The following is a 20,189-nucleotide window of genomic DNA, read 5'->3' as shown; positions in this document are numbered from 1 at the left end:
AGCAATCTCTAGTAGTGTAAATTACATGTGCCTTTAAATGAGGAGTAAATGACTTTATTTGCTTGTAAAACAGGCTATGGTTTTTCTGGATTTAAAGCACAATAACATTTACATAGCTTAACCATTTTCAAAGCATTACCATTAGCATAAAGTACAAAAACATTCTGGCTCATTTTCCTTAGATTTTCATTAGTTAGATTATCGCCTATTTTAGGAAATTATTCATTGTCGGAAGGAATGGTTGCAGCTGGCTCAGACAGAATGAGGGGGAGATGTTTGCTGTTATACAACAGTTCTTTCTGGTTCTCAAATCTGATTGGTTAAGAGCCCTTCCCAGCCATTTGTATAATATCGCCACCTACTGGTTATTTTAGAATTAGTAAGTCATCTCTGACTGGAAAAAGGTGCCACCAGAGAGGATGGTCACACATACCGTATTTTTCGGACTATAAGTTGCACTTTTTTCATAGTTTGGCTGGTCCTGCAACTTCTAGTCAGGTGCGACTTATATGTCAAAATTATTTCATATGAACCAAGAGAAACCATTACCGCCTACAGCTGCGAGAGCCCACTCTATGCTGCTCCTGTATTTATGTTATTCAATGGATTTAGTGATGTGGAATGACTTCGGGAGCTTGTTGAACTTGATTTGGCTTGTCGTGTTAATTTAGTCTATTCAGATTCCCAAGTGTGTTCTGTATGCTATTGTGTTAGCTGAATAAATGTTAATGTTGCCTTAACATGTACAAACACCTATTCAGCCTGCAGTTGTGTGAGCCATTGTTTAGATGTATAACTTGCCTTTCCGGATTAAATGTCTGTTCTTGGACTTGGATTTTGTGAAATCATTTTCTAAATAAACGCGATGTATAGTCAGTGCGACTTGTATATGTTTTTTTTGCATTTTTGACTGATGCAACTTATACTCCGGAGCGACGCATAGTCCGGAAAATATGGTACACATCCATGGGCACAAAGGCTGTTTATAAACATACTTCTTCTCGAGCGATATACAGTTTCATACATTTTTTAGCATCACGGAGTATTTTTAGGAAAACTATACATGTGTAGTATTGTTATAATATAGCATTTCATTTCTATATATCTTGCATTTGGGCATGTCATATCTCCTTGTGAATGTGAATGCAGAAGATGCAGCAGATGCGCAGAAAGAGAGGGACCTTGATGAGAGAAGTGTGAGCAAATGACATCTACTAAAGCAAATATTTATTTACAAGATGAGTTGTCCTCCATCACTCTCTCATCATCTCTCTCTCTCTCTCTCTCTCTCTCTCTCTCTCTCTCTCTCTCTCTCTCTCTGCTTCATAAGCAATAGCTTACTGCCTGTGTCCTTCACATGAGAATAACTGTGTGTGTTTGTGCTTGCGGGGCAATGGGTTACAGAAGTAAGCCATGCATGAGAGACACATGAAGAGAAAGAGGGGATAACTTTATGTTTGAGTGTGTGTGTGAGAGAGAGGCACACAAGGAGAGACCCTGAGTGAATCTCACGAAAACATGCCCCGGTTACATTTTTAACAGTAAAAAAAAATGTTTTGCTTAGCGAAAACAAGGTCATGGAAACCTGGAGAATTTTAAAATGATGTGTAGACCTGCAGGAAAACTTCATGTTAAATATTTCATATTTCATTTTTCAATGTCATTTAAGCAAAATTTTTCATTGCCGTAATCTGAGGTACAGTAGATGTGCTGAAAGAAATTCTAGTGTTGCAAAGTCTGCGTTTTTCCCTAGGAAGTGGGCTAATTTTATATTTACTTACAGTATATACAGTGAGTTTTAAGAATCAGTTGTGCGTGATGCATAAAAGTAAATGTAAAATATGCATATTGTGGGTTTTGGCATTTGGCCCAAGGTCATTGGGCTATTTTTGATTGCCCATCAGACTCTTTTTGTTACGCGGACCTGGCAACCCTGAAAAACATTCACAATTTAAAATATCATAACGGTCCTACAATTTCCTTTTTTTTTCTTTAACCATCCATTAGGGCTATCACGATTAAGAAATTTGTCTGACTGTTAATTGTTTAATAAATTGTGACGATTAATTGCCTGTTTTAGGACTTTGCCGATAATGACGATTAATTGTCTGTTTTATTGCTTTTGACTCTTTAATTCTCATAAATTTTTATGCTCGTTTTTCACACAAATATATCTTTCAAAAACTGAAAATTCTTTAAACACAATAAAAATAAATGAAAATTAAAATGCAATCAAAATAAACTGACTATACCAGAACAGGCCTTAAATAGTAACCAATCCTACTAATATCATATTAGTACAATTAGTACACATGTATTGAATGGCGTTGCACTGTCAGTTAAGGAGCGTCGTCTGATATTGTCTCGTTTATACAGGCACTGCAGCTCCCCCTTGTGTTTTTTAGAGGGATGTGCAATCATTGCGGTGATCTGAAATCATCACGATGAGGTCAAACAATTGCAATGAGACAATTATTTAATCATTGTGACAGCCCTAGCATCCATTTAATTTATTTATTTTGCTTTTGTGGGTAAATATTTTTATTTATGGGCATTTTTGACCGTTTTTCGTCGGCAGATTCATCGTTCAAGCAACAGAAAAGACATGGTGAGAGTGAAGGGCATAACATGCCGAGGCTAACCCATACACAGATTGACAGAGTGAGAAAGAAAGGCTGTGGTACATGGAAAAATCGCTCCGTCCAGACAGGAAATAGAAAAAGGAGGTGGCCCGACCAGACTAGGTGTGTCCTTGTGTTTGTGAGCACTCCAGACGCTGATATCTGCATAGACTGTACTTTGTGTCCAGGGTTGGCCAGATTATAAAGCTGCAGTCTGAACGTAAGGTTAGAAGGTGAATTTGGCGGAGAGGTTTAAAGAGGCTAGTCGTGAGTGTGTGTGTGTGTGTATATAAAGAGAAAAATGTGTCTCTGTTCTATTAATAATACCTGTCCTAAATGTGTCTGCTTCCAGACAGCCAGCTTACTATACAAGAGCCACAGCTCTCTTCTCATATCTCATTCTCTCGCTCGCTCTCTCTCTCGTTTTCTCTCATAATTTATGTGCTCCTGTCTCATGTTTATCCTGCATTTAAATTTCACACAGAGGAAAGGCAGGAATGCGCCAGTCAATAGATGCGCTAACACGACCCCTGCAGAAACAAACAAAAACAGATCGTTGGCTCTTCAAACAGCTCCTCAGAGATGCACCTTGTTGTCCTTGTCCTACACAAGCAAGTCAAGGGCGAGCTGTAGCAGCGTCTCTTAACAGTGTGCTGTACTGGAGATGATTGGCTCTCCACAGGATGGAGTTGCCTGGTAGCATCCTTCGTTGACTGTTGTGTTTGTTGCATACTAAGCACATTGAAGTTAAAATGCTTACACAGCGTCCATCTATTTGCTTGGCATTTTTTCCCATTATTTGTTATGAGAAATTTTTGTGTCTGTGACAATAAAATTATTTGCTGTTTTTCCTTGCGTATTTGTGACAGCCAATCACATCCTGGTCCTCCACCAATCATCCCTACATTGTCTCAGCCAATGAGATGGTTGTCCTGTGGCAGCTACCGTAGCTTCTCATTGCGTTTCGAAGCTAAGGTCGGTTGCAATTAGCAATCTCTCCACTAGTTGCCGCTAAAAAAAACATACTGTACCTTTAAAACTTGATGTGCTTATCTTAAAGGAACAGTATGTAAGAAATTTATATCAATTAATCATAAAATGTCCCTGATATGTCTCTAGACATTAAGAAATCATTTTCATTTCAAATACTTATATCACTGACAACAGTGGTCTGGCCAGGATATTATCATTTAAAAAGTGGAGTTGCAGCCCTCAACTGATGTTTATGTTGTAATTTTGTGCGTTGGCCACCAGTTGTGTGATTGCAGTACCAGTTTTAGCCACAAGTTTTGTGATTGCAATACCAGTTTTGGCCACAATCCTACATACTGTTCCTTTAATTCAAATGCTTTATCATGCTCTTTTTTGTACTTGCTGTACAAAGACTCTCTGTGCTTTAAAATGAAGATCACAGGATGAAGATTTTTTTTTCATACTTCATGTATCAAATAACATTTATTTAGTTATTTTTATTTAGGAAGTTATTTTCTCATAAACCTTTAGCAAAATGCCTGCAAACCAAATGATAATACTGCACTTTTTATGAATGACATAACTTTCACCGATACCCATTTATCATCAATTATTCTTCATTCATATTAGCAGAAATTAAAGTCCACCAAAACTGAGTTGTTAACCTTAGTGTTGAACTTTAAAGTGAACATTTGCCTTAAAGGATTAGTCCATTTTCTTAAAAGAAAAATCCAGATAATTCACTCACCACCATGTCATGCAAAATGTTGATGTCTTTCTTTGTTCAGTCGAGAAGAAATTATATTTTTTGAGGAAAACATTGCAGGATTTTTCTAATTTTAATGGACTTTAATAGAGCCCAACATTTAATACTTAACTCAACACTTAACAGTTTTTTTCAACAGAGTTTCAAAGGACTATAAACAATCCCAAACGAGGCATAAGGGTCTTATCTAGCAAAACGATTGTCCTTTTTGACAAGAAAAATAAAAAATATGTACTTTTAAATCACAACTTTTCATCTAGGTCCGGTCCAGCGCGACCTAACGTAAATGCGTAGTGACGCAGAGAGGTCACATGTTACATATATAAAACGCACATTTGCGGACCATTTTAAACAATAAACTGACACAAAGACATTAATTAGTATCAGTTGACATACAACAGTGTAGGAACGGTCCTCTCTCAAGATGCTTGTAAACACTGGGGCGGAGTTTCGTTCATCCTCTGTGACCTCTTGACGTGATGGCGTATTGTGTGGGGTCAGCTGGCGCACCACGATCGGATCAAGACGAGAAGTTGTGCTTTAAAAGTGTATATTTGTTATGTTTATTGTCAAAAATGACAGTCGTTTTGCTGGATGGGACCCTTGTGCCTCGTTTGGGATTGTTTGTGGTCCTTTGAAGCTCCGTTGGAAGGGACTGTTGGGTGTTGAGTTGGGTATTGAATGTTGGGCTCTATTGGAGTCCATTAGGGTGAGAGAGATCCTGCAATGTTTTCCTCAAAAAATATAATTTCTTCTCGACTGAACAAGGAGGGACATCAACATTTTGGATGACATGGTGGTGAGTGGATTGTCTGGATTTTTCTTTTAAGAAAATGGACTAATCCTTTAAGTGAATGTTAATGTTTGTTTAGTGCGCTGTGTCTTTTGAGGGTTATTTCAGATGTACAGACCGCACTGAGCGCATCCACATGCGGTTGGACTGCTGCGATCCGGCTCTTACGGTTAGCGGGAGCCCACTTAGCCAGAGCCCTGGCCATCTGAGTGACATTTCCGCTTTTGAGCGATTGATCGGCTGACTGCATGTACACTTCATTTCACTTATGGCTTGATTGATTGTACAGTAATTGCTATAGGGTGGGGATCGAGTCCGTTGATTGGTTGATTTTGTTTTTTTGTCAGATTTACAGAAGCAGATACTCTGGTGATGGGAGATGTGACTTATGGGGCCTGCTGTGTGGACGACTTCACTGCCCGCGCTTTGGGAGCCGACTTCATGGTGCATTATGGCCACAGTTGTCTCAGTGAGTTATGCACACAAACACAATCGTCATTTAAAGGGATTGTTCAACCTAAAAATAAAAATTCATTTAATCACCCTCATGTTTTTGTAATCCCGTTTGAGTTTCTTTATTTTGTTGAACACAAATTAAGATATAATGCTAAACGATGGTAAGCACACAGTTGACGGTACCCATTGACTTCAATAGTTGGAAAAACAAATGATCCATAAAGGGACATTCAACTTTTTTTGAAAATATGCTCATTTTCCAGCTCCCATAGAGTTAAACATTTGATTCTTACCTTTTTGGAATCCATTCAGCTGATCTCCGGTTCTGGTGTTAGAACTTTTAGCATAGCTTAGCATAATCCATTGAATCTGATTAGACCATTGACATCACACTCAAAAAATAACCAAAGCATTTCGATATTTTTTCCTATTTTAAACTTGACTCTTCTGTAGTTACATCGTGTACTAAGACCCGTACTAAGCGATTTTCTAGGCAGATATGGCTAGGAACTATACTCTTATTTTGGCGTAATAATCAGTGACTTTGCTGATGTAACATGGCTGCAGCAGGCGTAGTGGTATTACGCACTGCCCGAAAATAGTCCCCTTGGTTACTTTTATTTTTTTCCGTCTGTCTTAGTACACGATGTAACTACAGAATAGTCAAGTTTTAAATGGGAAAAATATCGAAACTCTTTGGTTATTTTTTGGCGCGATGCTAATGGTCTAATCAGATTCAATGGATTATGCTAAGCTATGCTAAAAGTGCTAGTGCCAGACCCGAAGATCAGCTGAATGGATTCTAAAACGGTAAGAATCAAATGTTTAACTATAGGGGAGCTGGAAAATGAGCATATTTTCAAAAAAAGTGGAATGTCCCTTTAAGCATAACTTCTCCTTTTGTGTTGTACCAACGAAAATAATTTACTGTATATATTATTGAAACAACAAGAGGGTGAGCGATGACAGAATTTTCACACATTTATATCTTACCCACCCTTACTTTAATTCTTATGCAGCTTATGTCAACTTTCTACATTTCTGCGGTTTCTCGTGATCTGTTTCAAGGTCTTTCATTAACGGTAACTGCTACAAGGTTTTTTGAAAACAATTACTGAGAAAGGAGACCAAATGATCTCCAGGGGTCCTTTAAGAGCAAGCTGGAGACAGTGGGTCGTGATGAGGAGAAGTGGGCTTGTATGGATTTTACTTTTGAAGTGCTTCGCCGAACTGCTCTCAATAGCTCAGTGTGGGAGCTGGTCCGAGTTGTGATGTGTAAGGGATAGCAGTCGTTTTGAATGAGCCTGCCTGTACGTTTACTCAGCAGATCAATAGCGAACATGCATTAAAGTTGTCCTTTGAAAAGCTTGGACGTGCCAACCAGGAGGAGGCCGTTCCTTTACCTCCCGCTGTCCGTCAGCAGCACAACATACAGTAGAGGAAATGCTAAATCAATACGGCCAATATATCTCTAGCAGAACAATCACACCTCTCCCAAATACCAGAGCCGGCCAAGGGAATATTAATCTAATCTTTCATCTGAGGGCCAAAGACTGCCGCAGACCACACATACTTGTACACACATATACACAGACAAACATAACATAAACAGCTCCGATGCAAAAGCCACTAAACGCCACCTCTGAGAAAAATGAGATGATGATATTGACTGAATGCGCTCGGCATGTATTATACGTTCATTAAATAATTTCGCTTCGAATCCGGTTAATCCCGACCTCAGGCCATTTATAAATATTGCTTTGTTGGCAGAATCAGTTAAACGCCACAACGATTTTTTACCAAGTCCTCTAAAGGGGGTCGCACACTGGGTGAGAAGCACCGTGTCGCACCATATATCTAAAAATCATTCACATTATTTTCTATGAATGTAGTGTACACACACCGGTGGTGTCTGCAGTGATTCTGGGGGCTGCTCAAATCCCTGCGGCGCCACAGAGCGCCACTCACATATGGCACTTTTCCATTGCATAGTACCCCACGGTTTGGTTTGGGTTAGGTCAGCTCGCCTCACTTTGGCTTGGTTAGCTTTTCCATCGAGTTTAGTAACACTTAGGAGTGGAGGGATTATAGGCGTGTCGTTATATTTGCGCTGCCTACTGCTGTGACATCATACATGTGAGAGCATTGTTGTACATTGTAAATTTTTTTATTTCTCAGTCCGCCACAAAATTAAAACCGACCACCACAAATAGATGTTTGCACATCCCGTTTATCACTACCTCTGTTTCACATGACAGTTTCTGTACAAACACCTGTGGTGTCGGTCGACGCGCTCCGCTGAGCCTCATTTAAGTTGCATTTAAGCATATATGCGGACATGCGCGTCGCAAATGTGCCACCACAAACTGCAAGTCTGGAAAAAAACTGTTATGGTGTTCCTAATTCTCAACCTGTGGATGTTTTCATCGCTAAAAGGGAGTTTGGGAACTTAGAGCAAAGCGCAGATGACAACAGGTTTACTCGAGACAGCGCAAACTAGCATGAAGGTAAAGTTAATCTTTTACATTATAGCGATGACACTGGTAGTGACGATTCTCTCAGACCAATCAGTGATCATCAGTGTTTTCGCATCACGTTTTGGGTCAGCTCAGGTTGCTTGGAACTCCAACCGAGGTGGTGCTGAAAAAAGTATTGGATACTATGACTGCACCCAGTGGAAAAGCCCCCAAAAGTAAGCTGACCCGAACCAAACCGTGGAGTACTATGCAATGGAAAAGCGCCAATAGTTTAACATTAAATAACATCATAAAAAATTGGATATTTATCGAATTGTGGAGCTTTTATTCAGAAAGATTTTTTGCATGTACTTAGAGGGTTTTGCAGCAAAATAATTTTTGTTAATGCCAATGAAATTACAAAAGTGGCATTTGTGAAAATAAAGCATTTCAATTACTAACTGATAACCTTTTCATTGCCATTGAAGTTAAATTTCTTAACCTAAACATAAAAGCCTGATAAAAATGCTTATTTACAAGAAAACATGTCAGACTCACTTTACATGTAAAATGTGCATGGGTGTCATTTAACTCTTTCCCCACCAGAGTTTTTTTTTTTTTAAGTTGCCAGCCAGTGGCAGCATTTTTCATGATTTTCACAAAAGTTTAATGCTTTCCAGAAAATGTTCTTTTTTGAATATAAATAAACATACAGTATATCGAACGAAAGAAGAGACCCTCTGCTTTTAATCAAATAAAGTGTCATCCTACCTTCATTCGTTCTTTTTTATCACCTCTCAAATATGGGTAGGTTTCTTCAAAAAGTCCAAATAATTGCATTTTTGTGAAGGACTTTTCATAGAGATCTGATTAAAAGCGATCCTCAGAACATACACGTACATGCAGCTGTTTGCCCTAGGGCAATACTTCTGGGTTTATAAGTTGCGGATAATAGTGGTATTACGTATTGCCGGAAATACTCGTCATTGGCAGGGAAGCGTTTTCTCTTAATTGACAAGATAACTCGTCAATGGCGGGGAAAGAGTTAATGACTGTGTTTAATTTGTTTATTCTTTTTAGGCAATTACAACAAAAGTGACACAACAAAGTAATATGAACTATGACTATTTTAAAAGTATGTGCAGTGCACTTTGGTCATTCACACACCACTTTGTTGTGTTTTGTGAAACAGACGTGTGTGTGTTCAGGATGAGATATATTCAAACTGTTCTGTGTGACTGACACCTCCATGTAACATTTACAGGAAATGAAAGTCGATGAGACACAAGTTATAAGTTATTCAGACTCCAGAACAAGATTAACGAAACTGTACTTGTATCCATCATTTCCTCTTTCTGTAACCATAACTTAATTTTTCCAAAATAAAAACATTTCAAAACAACTATTTCATAATTTCCCTTTAAATGCTTTTAGGCCCCATTTAATCTAGAATAAATAGTCAATGAAATTGAAAGAGGAAAGAGCAGTTTTTCTATTTCATTGACTTTATGAAGCTCTTCAAACATAATATTTTAACCCATAGAGAGTGTTGTGTGTTTGTGTGTGTGTGTTTGTGAGGAATGGAGATGGTGAATGCACGTCTCTTATTGACAGAAGCTGTAATTGCAGTGACTAAGTGCTCTCAGTCTACTGTGCTAATTGGATAAGAGAAATGGATCGATTCCACTTAACACCAGCCTCCTCTCTATCTTTTACTATTGTTTATTAACACCTGCAAACAGACGCTTCGGCCAACATGTGTTTCATACATGTGTGGAATTTAGATACTGACCCACTTAAACACTTAACACAAAACTTTATTGCCACAGTCAGTAAAATCCCTCTCTATCTCCCTCACCATATGGTATTTAGTCCACAGCTCCTGTTATCCTCGCTCTTTTTGTTTTGATTTCTTTCTGTATGTGGAATGATATTCCAGTTTTTGGCAATGTTATCCGCCTTCATTTTGGTTTGATGTGTTTCATCCCCAAACCCCAGTATTGCACATATCTCTGTAACGTCTTTTAAATGCATGTATTTTAATCTTAAAATTATAATTTTTTTTGAGTGTAATGTCCGGTTTAATATGCTTTGTGGCTCCTTCAAGCATTGCTGTTTGTTTGAGCAGTGTTTTTTGGCAAATCCAACCAACAAATAGTGTATTAATACACACATGTGTTTATTAAGCTAGAATTGAAAGATGTATTTTAACATAATAAATGCTTAAAAGGGACATTCCACTTTTTTGAAAATATGCAAATTTTCCTGCTCCCCTAGAGAAAAACATTTGATTCTTACCATTTTGGAATCCATTCAGCTGATCTCCGGGTCTGACGCTAGCACTTTTAGCATAGCTTAGCGAAATCCATTGAATCTGATTAGACCATTAGCATCGCGTTAAAAAGGCGTCGCAATGATATTACGCGCTGCCAGAAAATAGTCCCCTGCCATTGAAAGTAACCAAGGGGACTATTTTTGGGCAGTGCGTAATATCAGTACACCTGCTGCAGCCATGTTACATCAGCAAAGTCCTTGATTATTACACCAAAATGAGAGTATAGTTCCTAGCCATATCAGCCTAGAAAGTCACAACTTATAATTTTCTGTCGGTCTTAGTACACGATTAAACTACAGAAGAGTCAAGTTTTAATAGGAAAAATATCAAAACTCGTTGGTTAGTTTTTTAGCGCGATGCTAATGGTCTAATCAGATTCAATGGATTATGCTAAGCTATGCTAAAAGTGCTAGCGCCAGACCTGGAGATCAATTGAATGATTTTCAAAACCTCAAGAATCAAATGTTTAACTCTAGGGGAGCTGGAAAATTAGCATATTTTCAAAATAAAAGTGAAATTTCCCATTAACTTTAAAGGTGCAGTGGGGATGATCCCTTGACACAAAAGCAATTTAAAATACATAACTATATTTTCAGTGGTATATAAAGACTTTACACAATAAACTATATTGTTTTTACTATCTTAGAATAAGCCATTTTTATCTTGATACATCGCAGGTCCCTTTACTTGGGAGTCGCCATTTTGCATCGCCAGGTTTCTATAGACAGTTTTAGCAGTAACAACATAAACAAATGGCTTTCGTGGAATATACGTAACTTCTGGTAAACTTTGCTAAGAATCAGAAACTCTAAGTCCTTTTAGAGTAGTTTATTTCTGATAACAAGCAAAATAAACAACAAGTAGATTACCTTAGTTCAAATCATCATAGCTAAAACGTATCAAAAACTACACTGAGCTAACGTTACTGTGCAAAATGTGTACTATATGCCAAACCTTCCATCAAATAGCGATAACGTTAATCCATGATCACCATCTTCCTTCGTTTTTAGGAAACCAAAACATTTGTTATTTTGTTCCAGAGTTCAGTTTAGCAACTAGTCAGACCGTTAAACAAACAGAGACCGGAAGTTAAGTTCCGCTCAGATGCATAATCGCATCACCGCACGACATGTTCGTCCGATAAAAACCGTCTATAGTAGCCCTAAATAGACAAAATGTTGTAAAGAGCTTGTTTCGTCACTATGTCGTCTCAGTCGACAACATGTTTGTCATGTGGCTGCTACCGTGGCTTCTCTTAGCCTTTCATTGCAATTCACAATCTTACCCGCTAGATGGCGCTAAAGTCTACACCCAGCACCTTTTAGATCAGATGTTTGTATATAAATATGCAGCCTAGTCTGCGAAGGTAATTTTTTCGACATAAAATCATCCTACATAATGTAAAGAATATTCTGTGAAAATATGTCCTTGATAGTTTTAATATTGATTGAGCAAGGCCATGTGTTTTCTCGTAGATGTCTCGTGTTCATTTAGGCTACCTGGAAGTCTACTTCCTGCTTTGTGAGAAATGATTTTCTTCCTACAGTATGTTCCTCCTCATTTAAACCTTATTGTCTGCACTCTTCCCGTTCTTTCATTTTTAAACAGGCTTCATGTTTAAAAAGCTCTCTAACGGTGACATTTGCCAAATAGCAGTGAAATGGACATTAGAGCAGGAGCTTTAAAGAGAATGAAGCAAGGGCAGCAATTATGACCATCAGCGGTAAATGATAATGTAGATGGGTGGAGAGTTAAGCCCATCTCTCTTTTTCAGCTCTACTGTTATTTAAATGGGGTTTTAAACAAATGGCATTACTAATAATTATATGGTTTACCCTTTTTATGTGTTTTATCATGTAGACATTATTGAAATTGGTTGCATTTTATTTTATGTTTTTTTTTTTTTTTTTTTTTTTTTAGACTTTTTATGTAAACTTTTGATATCTATTTGATAAAGTCGCCTTGCTTATATTTCAGTCCGCATATTAAACCGAGACCAAAAATGACACACTTTACCCTCAAGGTTGCACAGAGAAATACCCACTAATGCATTTTTGTGTTTATCTTTAGTCCCTATAGACTCTACCGAGGGAATCAAGATGCTGTATGTGTTCGTAGACATCCAGATTGACACTGCCCACTTTCTGGACACGCTCAGGTTCAACTTTCCCCCCGGCCACTCGCTCGCCCTCGTCAGCACCATCCAATTTGTTGCTGCTTTGCAGGTGACCTTTCACCCCCGCCTCTTACTTTATACTAACTATACCCTACAGTTAAAGATGTTTTCTGCTTCATTTATTGTCTCTCTATCACTTACCTTCCTGCTTCAAGGTCTCTGAAGTCAGACGAGGCTGTGCGTCTATATGTCTGTATGTGCGCGCCAATAATTGTATATGTGGGTGTGTTACGTGATATTAAACATGGTTAAGACTTTATGTAAATAAATCTATTAAATTCACTATCCTGCTTGGAAGGCCTCCCTAAAAATGGCCTGTGTTGTTTCTGGAGGTGTGCACAGCCTGTGTGTGTGTCATGTGTGTGGGCCCGGATTTGGGTGGGTGCTTGAGGTCATAGGGATGTGAATACATGTGCTTGCTTGATTGCATTTGTTATTTCCTTCACTTCGCAAAAGAAAAGTGTAACTAATGTCCTGCCCCCATAACATTATTTCAGCTCCTCTAGCCTTAATTATTTGGCACTGGTTTCTTCTCTTTGTTGGAAAGAAAAGCTTGTAGGTGTTAAGGGAAGTGTAGATGATGAATGTTCCTCCAGTCGGATTTGTCCCGCTGTGGTCTCAGCATCACCTTTGCTTTTTATTTCCTGTTTCTACAGGCAGCCAGTGCGGAACTGAAGCCAGATTACGAGGTGCTGGTGCCTCAGTGTCGCCCACTTTCTCCCGGGGAGATCCTCGGGTGCACCTCACCCCGTCTGGAGAAGCATGTCAACGGTCTCATGTAAGGACAAAACATAGATGCACTTAAATTAGTTAAAGGATAATTCCGGTATTTAACACTTTGAGTCTCATTTCTGGTTTGTTTTGGATGAACTACAGTGATGGACACAGAAATTTTGACAATGGGTCGTGTCTTGACTTTTTGACTCATTTAGAAGCATCTCTTGACTGCTTCAGAATGGAAGTCAATGAGCATGCACAAACATGTCATTAAAACAACACTTAACGTTCATTTTCAAAACTGCACTACTCACGAAAATAGAGTGCAGGACTTGCTTGATGTTACAATAGTTACTAAAAAAGATAAAATTCGGGATCTGATTGATGTTTAAAGAGTTATTAAGAGCGACAAGACTCAAAAACTATCTTCTTCGCACTGACTGACACATTTACACAGAATAACAGTTTTAAAAATATCTGTTTTTACCAGAATTCACGCAGATATAATCTGTCTCAATGTTAATCAAACAATAAAGAAAAATAAGTTTAACATACAGTATATTGGTATTGTTTGTGACTTTGTTTTGAAGTTTTTTAATAGAGAATGTCAAAATATAAATAACAAATTTTTGAAAATTTGACTCAGTTTGCCAGCACGGGTCACAAATGATGCAGCATCATTCTCGACTGAACTAATCTTAAAACTACACTTTGTGACCAAGAAATTGTAATATTTAAAAACGGCGGTTCCGTCCATTGAGTTATTAGGTACTTTAAGCAACAGCCTCTGGTGGAACGGCAACGGCATTCTGGCGTTGTATTGCGCATGCGCGAATTTATCTGCTACTTTGCGACGTTCTACTGTAACGGTCTACTACGGGAGAACAGCTGATTTGCCGTAGTCGCTACAACGTGAGAGATTGTGTAAATAAATGTTATGTTTAATGGCATATGACATTGTAATTGCATCAGTTTATGATTGTACCACAAGTCTTTTATATAATATCTGTTAATATGTTTTAAATTTAAGCTAATTTTAAAGATTTTTAAGTATTCAATGTTTTCAAGTATTGCTTAAATCTAGGTTTTTAGACTTATTTACATCATACAATAGTTAAAACTTCTCTTCTGACAAAAGATTGTCATTTAATGCCAAAACCAACCCTTCTCTTGCTTTTTTAAATGACATTTATTTGTTTCTCAATAAATGAATTAATACCGCGTTGCGCGGTCCTGTTTACGGTTGCTTAGTGATTTTAACGTTCTTGGCTACGGCGGTGTGACAGCATACTTCCGGTCGCCGTAGCCGTTCCATTCCCAGCTGTTGCTTAAAGTCCCTATTATGAGATTCAAAACAGCTGAAAGTGTTACCTGTCATTCTGGCCCTTAAATCCGTTTTCTAGTTTTCGGTTTTTAAACGTGTGTCGTCGAACTGTTGTATAAAAGCAATATCGCTCTCGGAGTCGTGTGATATAGCTTTATATCATCACGGCTGTGATTGATATAGAGCTATATAGCTATATATTGTGATATAGATATCATCACGGCCTTGTGCCTTTGGCTTAATCACAGCCGTGATGATATGTAAGGGATAATGTAGAGGCAGCCGGTAGTTATTGGGAAATAAGCCCCGACAGTGTGATCAGGACCCGACGCGAAGCGGAGGGTCTTGTATCACACTGAAGGGGCTTATTTCCCAATAACTACGGGCTGCCTCTACATTATCCCGCTTATTACACGGCTACTTGCCACATAAGAAAAAAAACTGGACATGAATATGAATTTGAAACCTTTTATTGGCATATTTGTTTTAAATTAACATTTTTATCCTTCCGCAAAACTTTGCACAGATGCATAAAATGATCGTAATACCTTATTAAGATCCTCTGCTTCATACTTGTCTCCATTTTTTCTCTTTTAGCCAGTCTTTGAGAAGTTTTAATGCCCATTCTGTATTTTTTTGTGTGTTGGCTTCGTAGCTGTCATGCTCTATTTTGTCAAGTTCAGTCTCAGTAAGCTGTCTGTGTCTTGTCGTGGTTGTCGAGTGTTTGTCACAAGATGGCGCCAAACAGACAGTAATCTTTATTGATCTTTATTGGCGCGGAGTGATTTTACTCGTGCAAGTAGTCCGGCTATGCGTTATTAATTTGGAGCGGTTATTATTTGAAAAGAACGAACCTGCAAATGTCTCGACTGACCAATCAGAATCAAGCATTCCAGAGAGCCGTGTAATAAAAAGCTATATCACACTCCTACTCGAGCGATATTGCTTAAATATAAAACAGGATTAGTGAGCCAAAATCATATTTAATGTTTCTGTAATAATGTACTGCAGGTTCTCAAACTTTTTAGCGTGCGCTGCCCCACGCACTGCGTAGGGTGCTTTTTTTGTGGCCCCCCAAATTTATGACATAAAACAATCTCAAACTTAGAATTTGAACAAAACATATTACATTATACAATGTATATGTAACGGTACATTCACGTGGCGAAAGCGTTAACTCTTGACGGAAGGCTTGTCTGAAGCGTGGCCAACAGCCAATCACATTGGCCACAATTGGCTGGCTCTGCCTAGGTTATTTGCATAAGACGATCTGAAATGCTGACGCACACGTTGCCACTTGAAAAGTTGAGAAATGTTAAACTTCTGCCGCGAGCAATGGCACTGATGGATCCACAATTTAGTTCGGCAATGCATGACGTCACCCATTAAAAGTGAATGGGAAGCGTTAACGCTTACACCCCGTGTGAATGCACCGTAAATGTATACAGTGTACAAGTATAAAATATAAGTATTGCTGTTATCTATGAATTTTCAAATGTATACTGTTTTACAAACAATTTGCAAAAAAAAAAACAATAAAGCACTTTCCTATTTTTATTCAGATGCCCAACTACAATTATTTACTTGCAGTCCTTGATAAAAAATTGTTTTATAACTACTCTTGATTAATTTCTAAATTCTGAGAGAAGTTGAATGTGCCGGCTCATATTTGGCTATGAAAACTTAAATTCAATTTCAAATTCCTCACCAAAGTTGTGAAACGTTGGAAAAGGAAAGAGTCCACATTTACAATGCTGGATGATCTTTGAGACAAATAGACAGGTACATTTGTTAAGCACTGTTTATATAGTCATATTATTTTAGCTTTATCAAGTTTTTGGGCTATTTTAGGGTCTTTCTCTATAGGTAAAAGCATTATCCAGTTTTTGGAGCCTAACCAGGTTTTCTAATTTGATCCCACATACTGAAGTACAAACTCCATTGGCGGTTTCTGCGTGTATTGACTCTCAACGTGAAGTCAACTGTGTAAATGGAGTCATTTGCTAAATTAAATCTGTGGTTTTGTTTTTCCTGATTTAGTAGTGCGTGCTATAAAGGAAAAATTTTTAGTTTCTTAATCTTTCATCAAAATGTAATGACCTTCTTTTACTTTGAATCAACATTTCTGTTCTATTGATGTACCCAAGGATGCACGGTGAAAAAGAATTATTTTAGCTATAAGTATTCCAGCCTTCCCAAATATTTTGTTTCACTTGAATATTTATCACATTGCTTTTGAATGCTGTCTTTAGTAAAGACCTTGTCAAGTGTTGTTTTTGAAGGTATAACACAAAGACAAGACGTGCAGATGTGTTTGTGAGATCATTTATGCTCTGTAGCCTATATTATTAGTAATGTTTATCCTCAGCAGTACCATTTTAAGTGCTCTTTGTGTTTTGTATTAGGGCTGTGGTACTGATAATGTGTATTGTTTGAATGCCAGGTCAGTTTGGGAAGTAGCATCTGTTGTTATTTACATAATGCATTTGTAAAAGTTTTTAATAATTGCATAATCGTTGGAAACTAGTCACTAATCGAGTAGTCAGTTGTTAATGAATGCTTGTGTGTGTCAGAAAAGAAGAAAGTGTATTGATGACTGCATCTCGTCTTGTTCACGCGTCTCTTCTTCATCAGAGCGCCTGTCAGCCGTTGACACACACAAGCGCCTGTGTCACTGACCCCCGAAATGACACAGCTATTATGCAAATACCCTTTTTCATAGATCATTTACTTTCATTTTTCGCTTTGCCCTCACCCTCTGCAACCAAATTAAAAACTTTTTCAGACACCTACGGCTCGTAGTAATGTGATGTTATATTGCCAAGCCAAATCACAACCATGTAATTAGCAGCTAATTAAAGCTTACACAGAGTCTGACTTTCTCATAAGGAGTAATATGTTGGCCGGGGGTCTGAATAAAGTCCTAGGGAGAGGAAGATTATAGCCTTGTGCTGAGAAATTACACAGGTCCGTGGCTGATTACCATCTTCATGCTTATCTCTGTTTAGTTGAGCGAACCGTAAAACACTTTTTGTATTTAATCGAATTAGAGGAAATGACGGTTGCAAGGACTGGAACTGTACGGTACGGTTCGGTCTTGACACGGGTAATCCAGAACTCCCCTCCCACCTGTGGTTTCTCCTGAAACGAAAGGGGTCTGCCTCGTTACTAAAGGCATAATGAACAGAACTGTCGGTGAGTGGGTCTATCAGTTTTAGGAACTGCAAATGGGCCATTTCTAATCTTGTATTCTCAGTAGTGCCATCTCAGAGAAATGCATCAATTTGTGGCCATTTAAGTTATGCCGCTAAAAGCTGATCTGGGGCACTGCGGACAGTTTAATGCCTCTGCCATAACAGCAAAATTTGTAATAGAGATCCTTAAAAGAGACAGTGCGTGGTAATCCAGGAAATTGGTGTTTTATTACGGCCACATATTAAGAGGGAATGTGCGGCGTGTGGCATTTCAGTGAGCGAATGCGTCTAAAATCTGCAAAATGCTTTCTTATTAGACAGCATACGAAGCTAGGAAGGTTACATGCTGTCTACTAAGAAATTTATGTCTCGAAAAGTCAAAAATCCCTTTAGTCCCTTTAGGAAACTGCAGGATCTCTTAAACCTAAATACAATTAAATCCTTATTTTAAATTTTAAAGAAATTAGACTTTTTAGTTCATTCTGCTCAAAAACGCTCAAGATCTGTTTAGTGCCAAGAGAGGTCACACTAAACACAGACGATGCCTAAAGAAGACATTTAGTCCTGAAAATGATTTTTTTTATTTTTTGTACACATTTCCTGTATTTTTTGTTTGTATTTTAATAAAATAGATATGCATGGACATTAAAACTTTTAAAACAACAAGTCTGGTGGTGGAGGCCTAACCATGGGTTCACACCAGCCGTGTTTGAGGCATCAAAATCGTGTCTACCGCGTATAGTTTGCCGCTTGAACATTTTGAGTATACTTGCTTCATTCACGTGTGAAATTATAATCATCGGGACTTTCACATGGAAATTAACTTCATGGGAGGGCCTTCCATAGGCTTCTTCGACTCTGCTCGCTTCCTGTAATCACGTCACTACTAGAGCAAGCTTCTGATTTCGTTTTTCCGCCAAAGTTCAAATTTTTCAACTCGCGCGTTTGCCGCAGCAATCCTCAACTATACGCGCGAATGAGGCGGAATCGCGTCTACCGCGCCGTGCTACACGCCTCATACGTGCCGCAAGACCTCCAGACGCACATCAACGCGTCTTTACCATAGACTCACTGTAAAAAAAGATGGACGATGCCTGTTCGCTGTCTTCCATTGGGTGAAAAGTGAAGCCACCAGTGTCCCGATACGGCGCTGACATCTCGGTCATGAGTCTGCGCAGTAGCGATTTCGGGACCAGTCCTGTGCAGTAGTGAGCAGGAAGTAAAGATGCAAAATCAAGACCCCGCCCTCGCTCTCGCAGAATGCGCATATCACACGATATCACAGCTGTCAATCATGACGTGACACCACTGTTTTTATATCATTAAATAACTAACTAAACACAAACTTATTTTAAAAACAAACATTTGAATTTACATAAAATGTAATAAAAACTACAGTAAAGGACAGAAACCAGCTTCGGAAAAAAGTGTAATTACATTTTTAGTTGGTCTCAAGTCCCATTAAATAACATGGGGAGGCGGGGTTTATGACCTACACTGGGACCAGTCATTGGGGGGGCGATCGAGACGTTTTGGCTTCACTTTTCAGGGCTTGTGCGGCATGCCTGGTCTTTACATTGACTACCGCGGCTGGTCTGAACGCAGCATAATGCTATGTACACACCAAACGCGGGGCATCACGTAACTCGCTAGATTACTCGTGGGATTCAACTTTGTGTCATGCAAATTTTTTGCTGAAGTTGAATATTTTCAACTTGGCAGAAGACGCGTTTGAGGCAAATAGCGCATGTTTTTGCGGCAAACGCGCCACCCACACCGCGTCACATCGCCCCACGCGAAGACAAGTCTGATCGCGTCTTTGCATTGACTTTGTATGTAATTTACTGGTGCAAATCATTGAACGTGCGTCTGGTGTGAACCCAAAGTAAGACTTTCGCACAGTACTGTATAAGCATCTCTTATGTTAATAGCATGTTTAGTGGAGTTCTCAATTAAAAATGTACTATCCCTTAAATACTACAATTTTTTAGATTCTGCAAGTGGTATGTAAATTTACGAGCTTCAACTGGGCAAACATTTAAAGCTCAGTAACATTATTTATAGATCTTATGGTATGACGCTGTGGTGCTTTGCTGGTTTATAAGAAACACCTTCATCCTGGGTACCTTTAAAAGGTCTCTGAGTCATTGACTCAGCAGCAGCCTTCGGTTACGTACACGGCTAGTGTGTTTGACGGGTAATAAAAATGAACAATAAAAAGTGTGTTTTATCGCGCGTGTGTGTTCCAGAGTGAGCGATGGTTGGTTGATTTTAGCCTTTGCTCCTGTGGACCCCGGAGGTTTCCGCCCACAGTATGTTCAGGAGTGTTTCATAAATGTGTCTTAATTAGCCGCTCTAATTGTAGCTGCATTCCCCAAG

The 20,189-nt window shown here is 38.6% G+C and overlaps 1 protein-coding gene across 2 annotated transcripts in view; it reads left to right on the top strand.

Moving 5' to 3' along the window:
• dph1 (diphthamide biosynthesis 1) overlaps window positions 1-20,189 on the top strand; it is a 107,413-nt gene that overhangs the window by 59,576 nt on the left and 27,648 nt on the right. For both annotated transcript variants that reach the window (XM_055196630.2, XM_055196631.2), the window contains 3 exons: window positions 5,500-5,621; window positions 12,470-12,624; window positions 13,232-13,353. In XM_055196630.2, coding sequence (XP_055052605.2) covers window positions 5,500-5,621; window positions 12,470-12,624; window positions 13,232-13,353 — 399 coding nt within the window. The remainder of the gene's footprint in view (window positions 1-5,499; window positions 5,622-12,469; window positions 12,625-13,231; window positions 13,354-20,189) is intronic.

Source organism: Misgurnus anguillicaudatus, chromosome 24, assembly GCF_027580225.2.
Source record: "Misgurnus anguillicaudatus chromosome 24, ASM2758022v2, whole genome shotgun sequence".
Classification (NCBI taxonomy): Eukaryota; Metazoa; Chordata; class Actinopteri; order Cypriniformes; family Cobitidae; genus Misgurnus; species Misgurnus anguillicaudatus.
The sequence above is the reverse complement of the archived record's forward strand: the minus strand, read 5'-3'. Positions and strand labels throughout refer to the sequence as shown.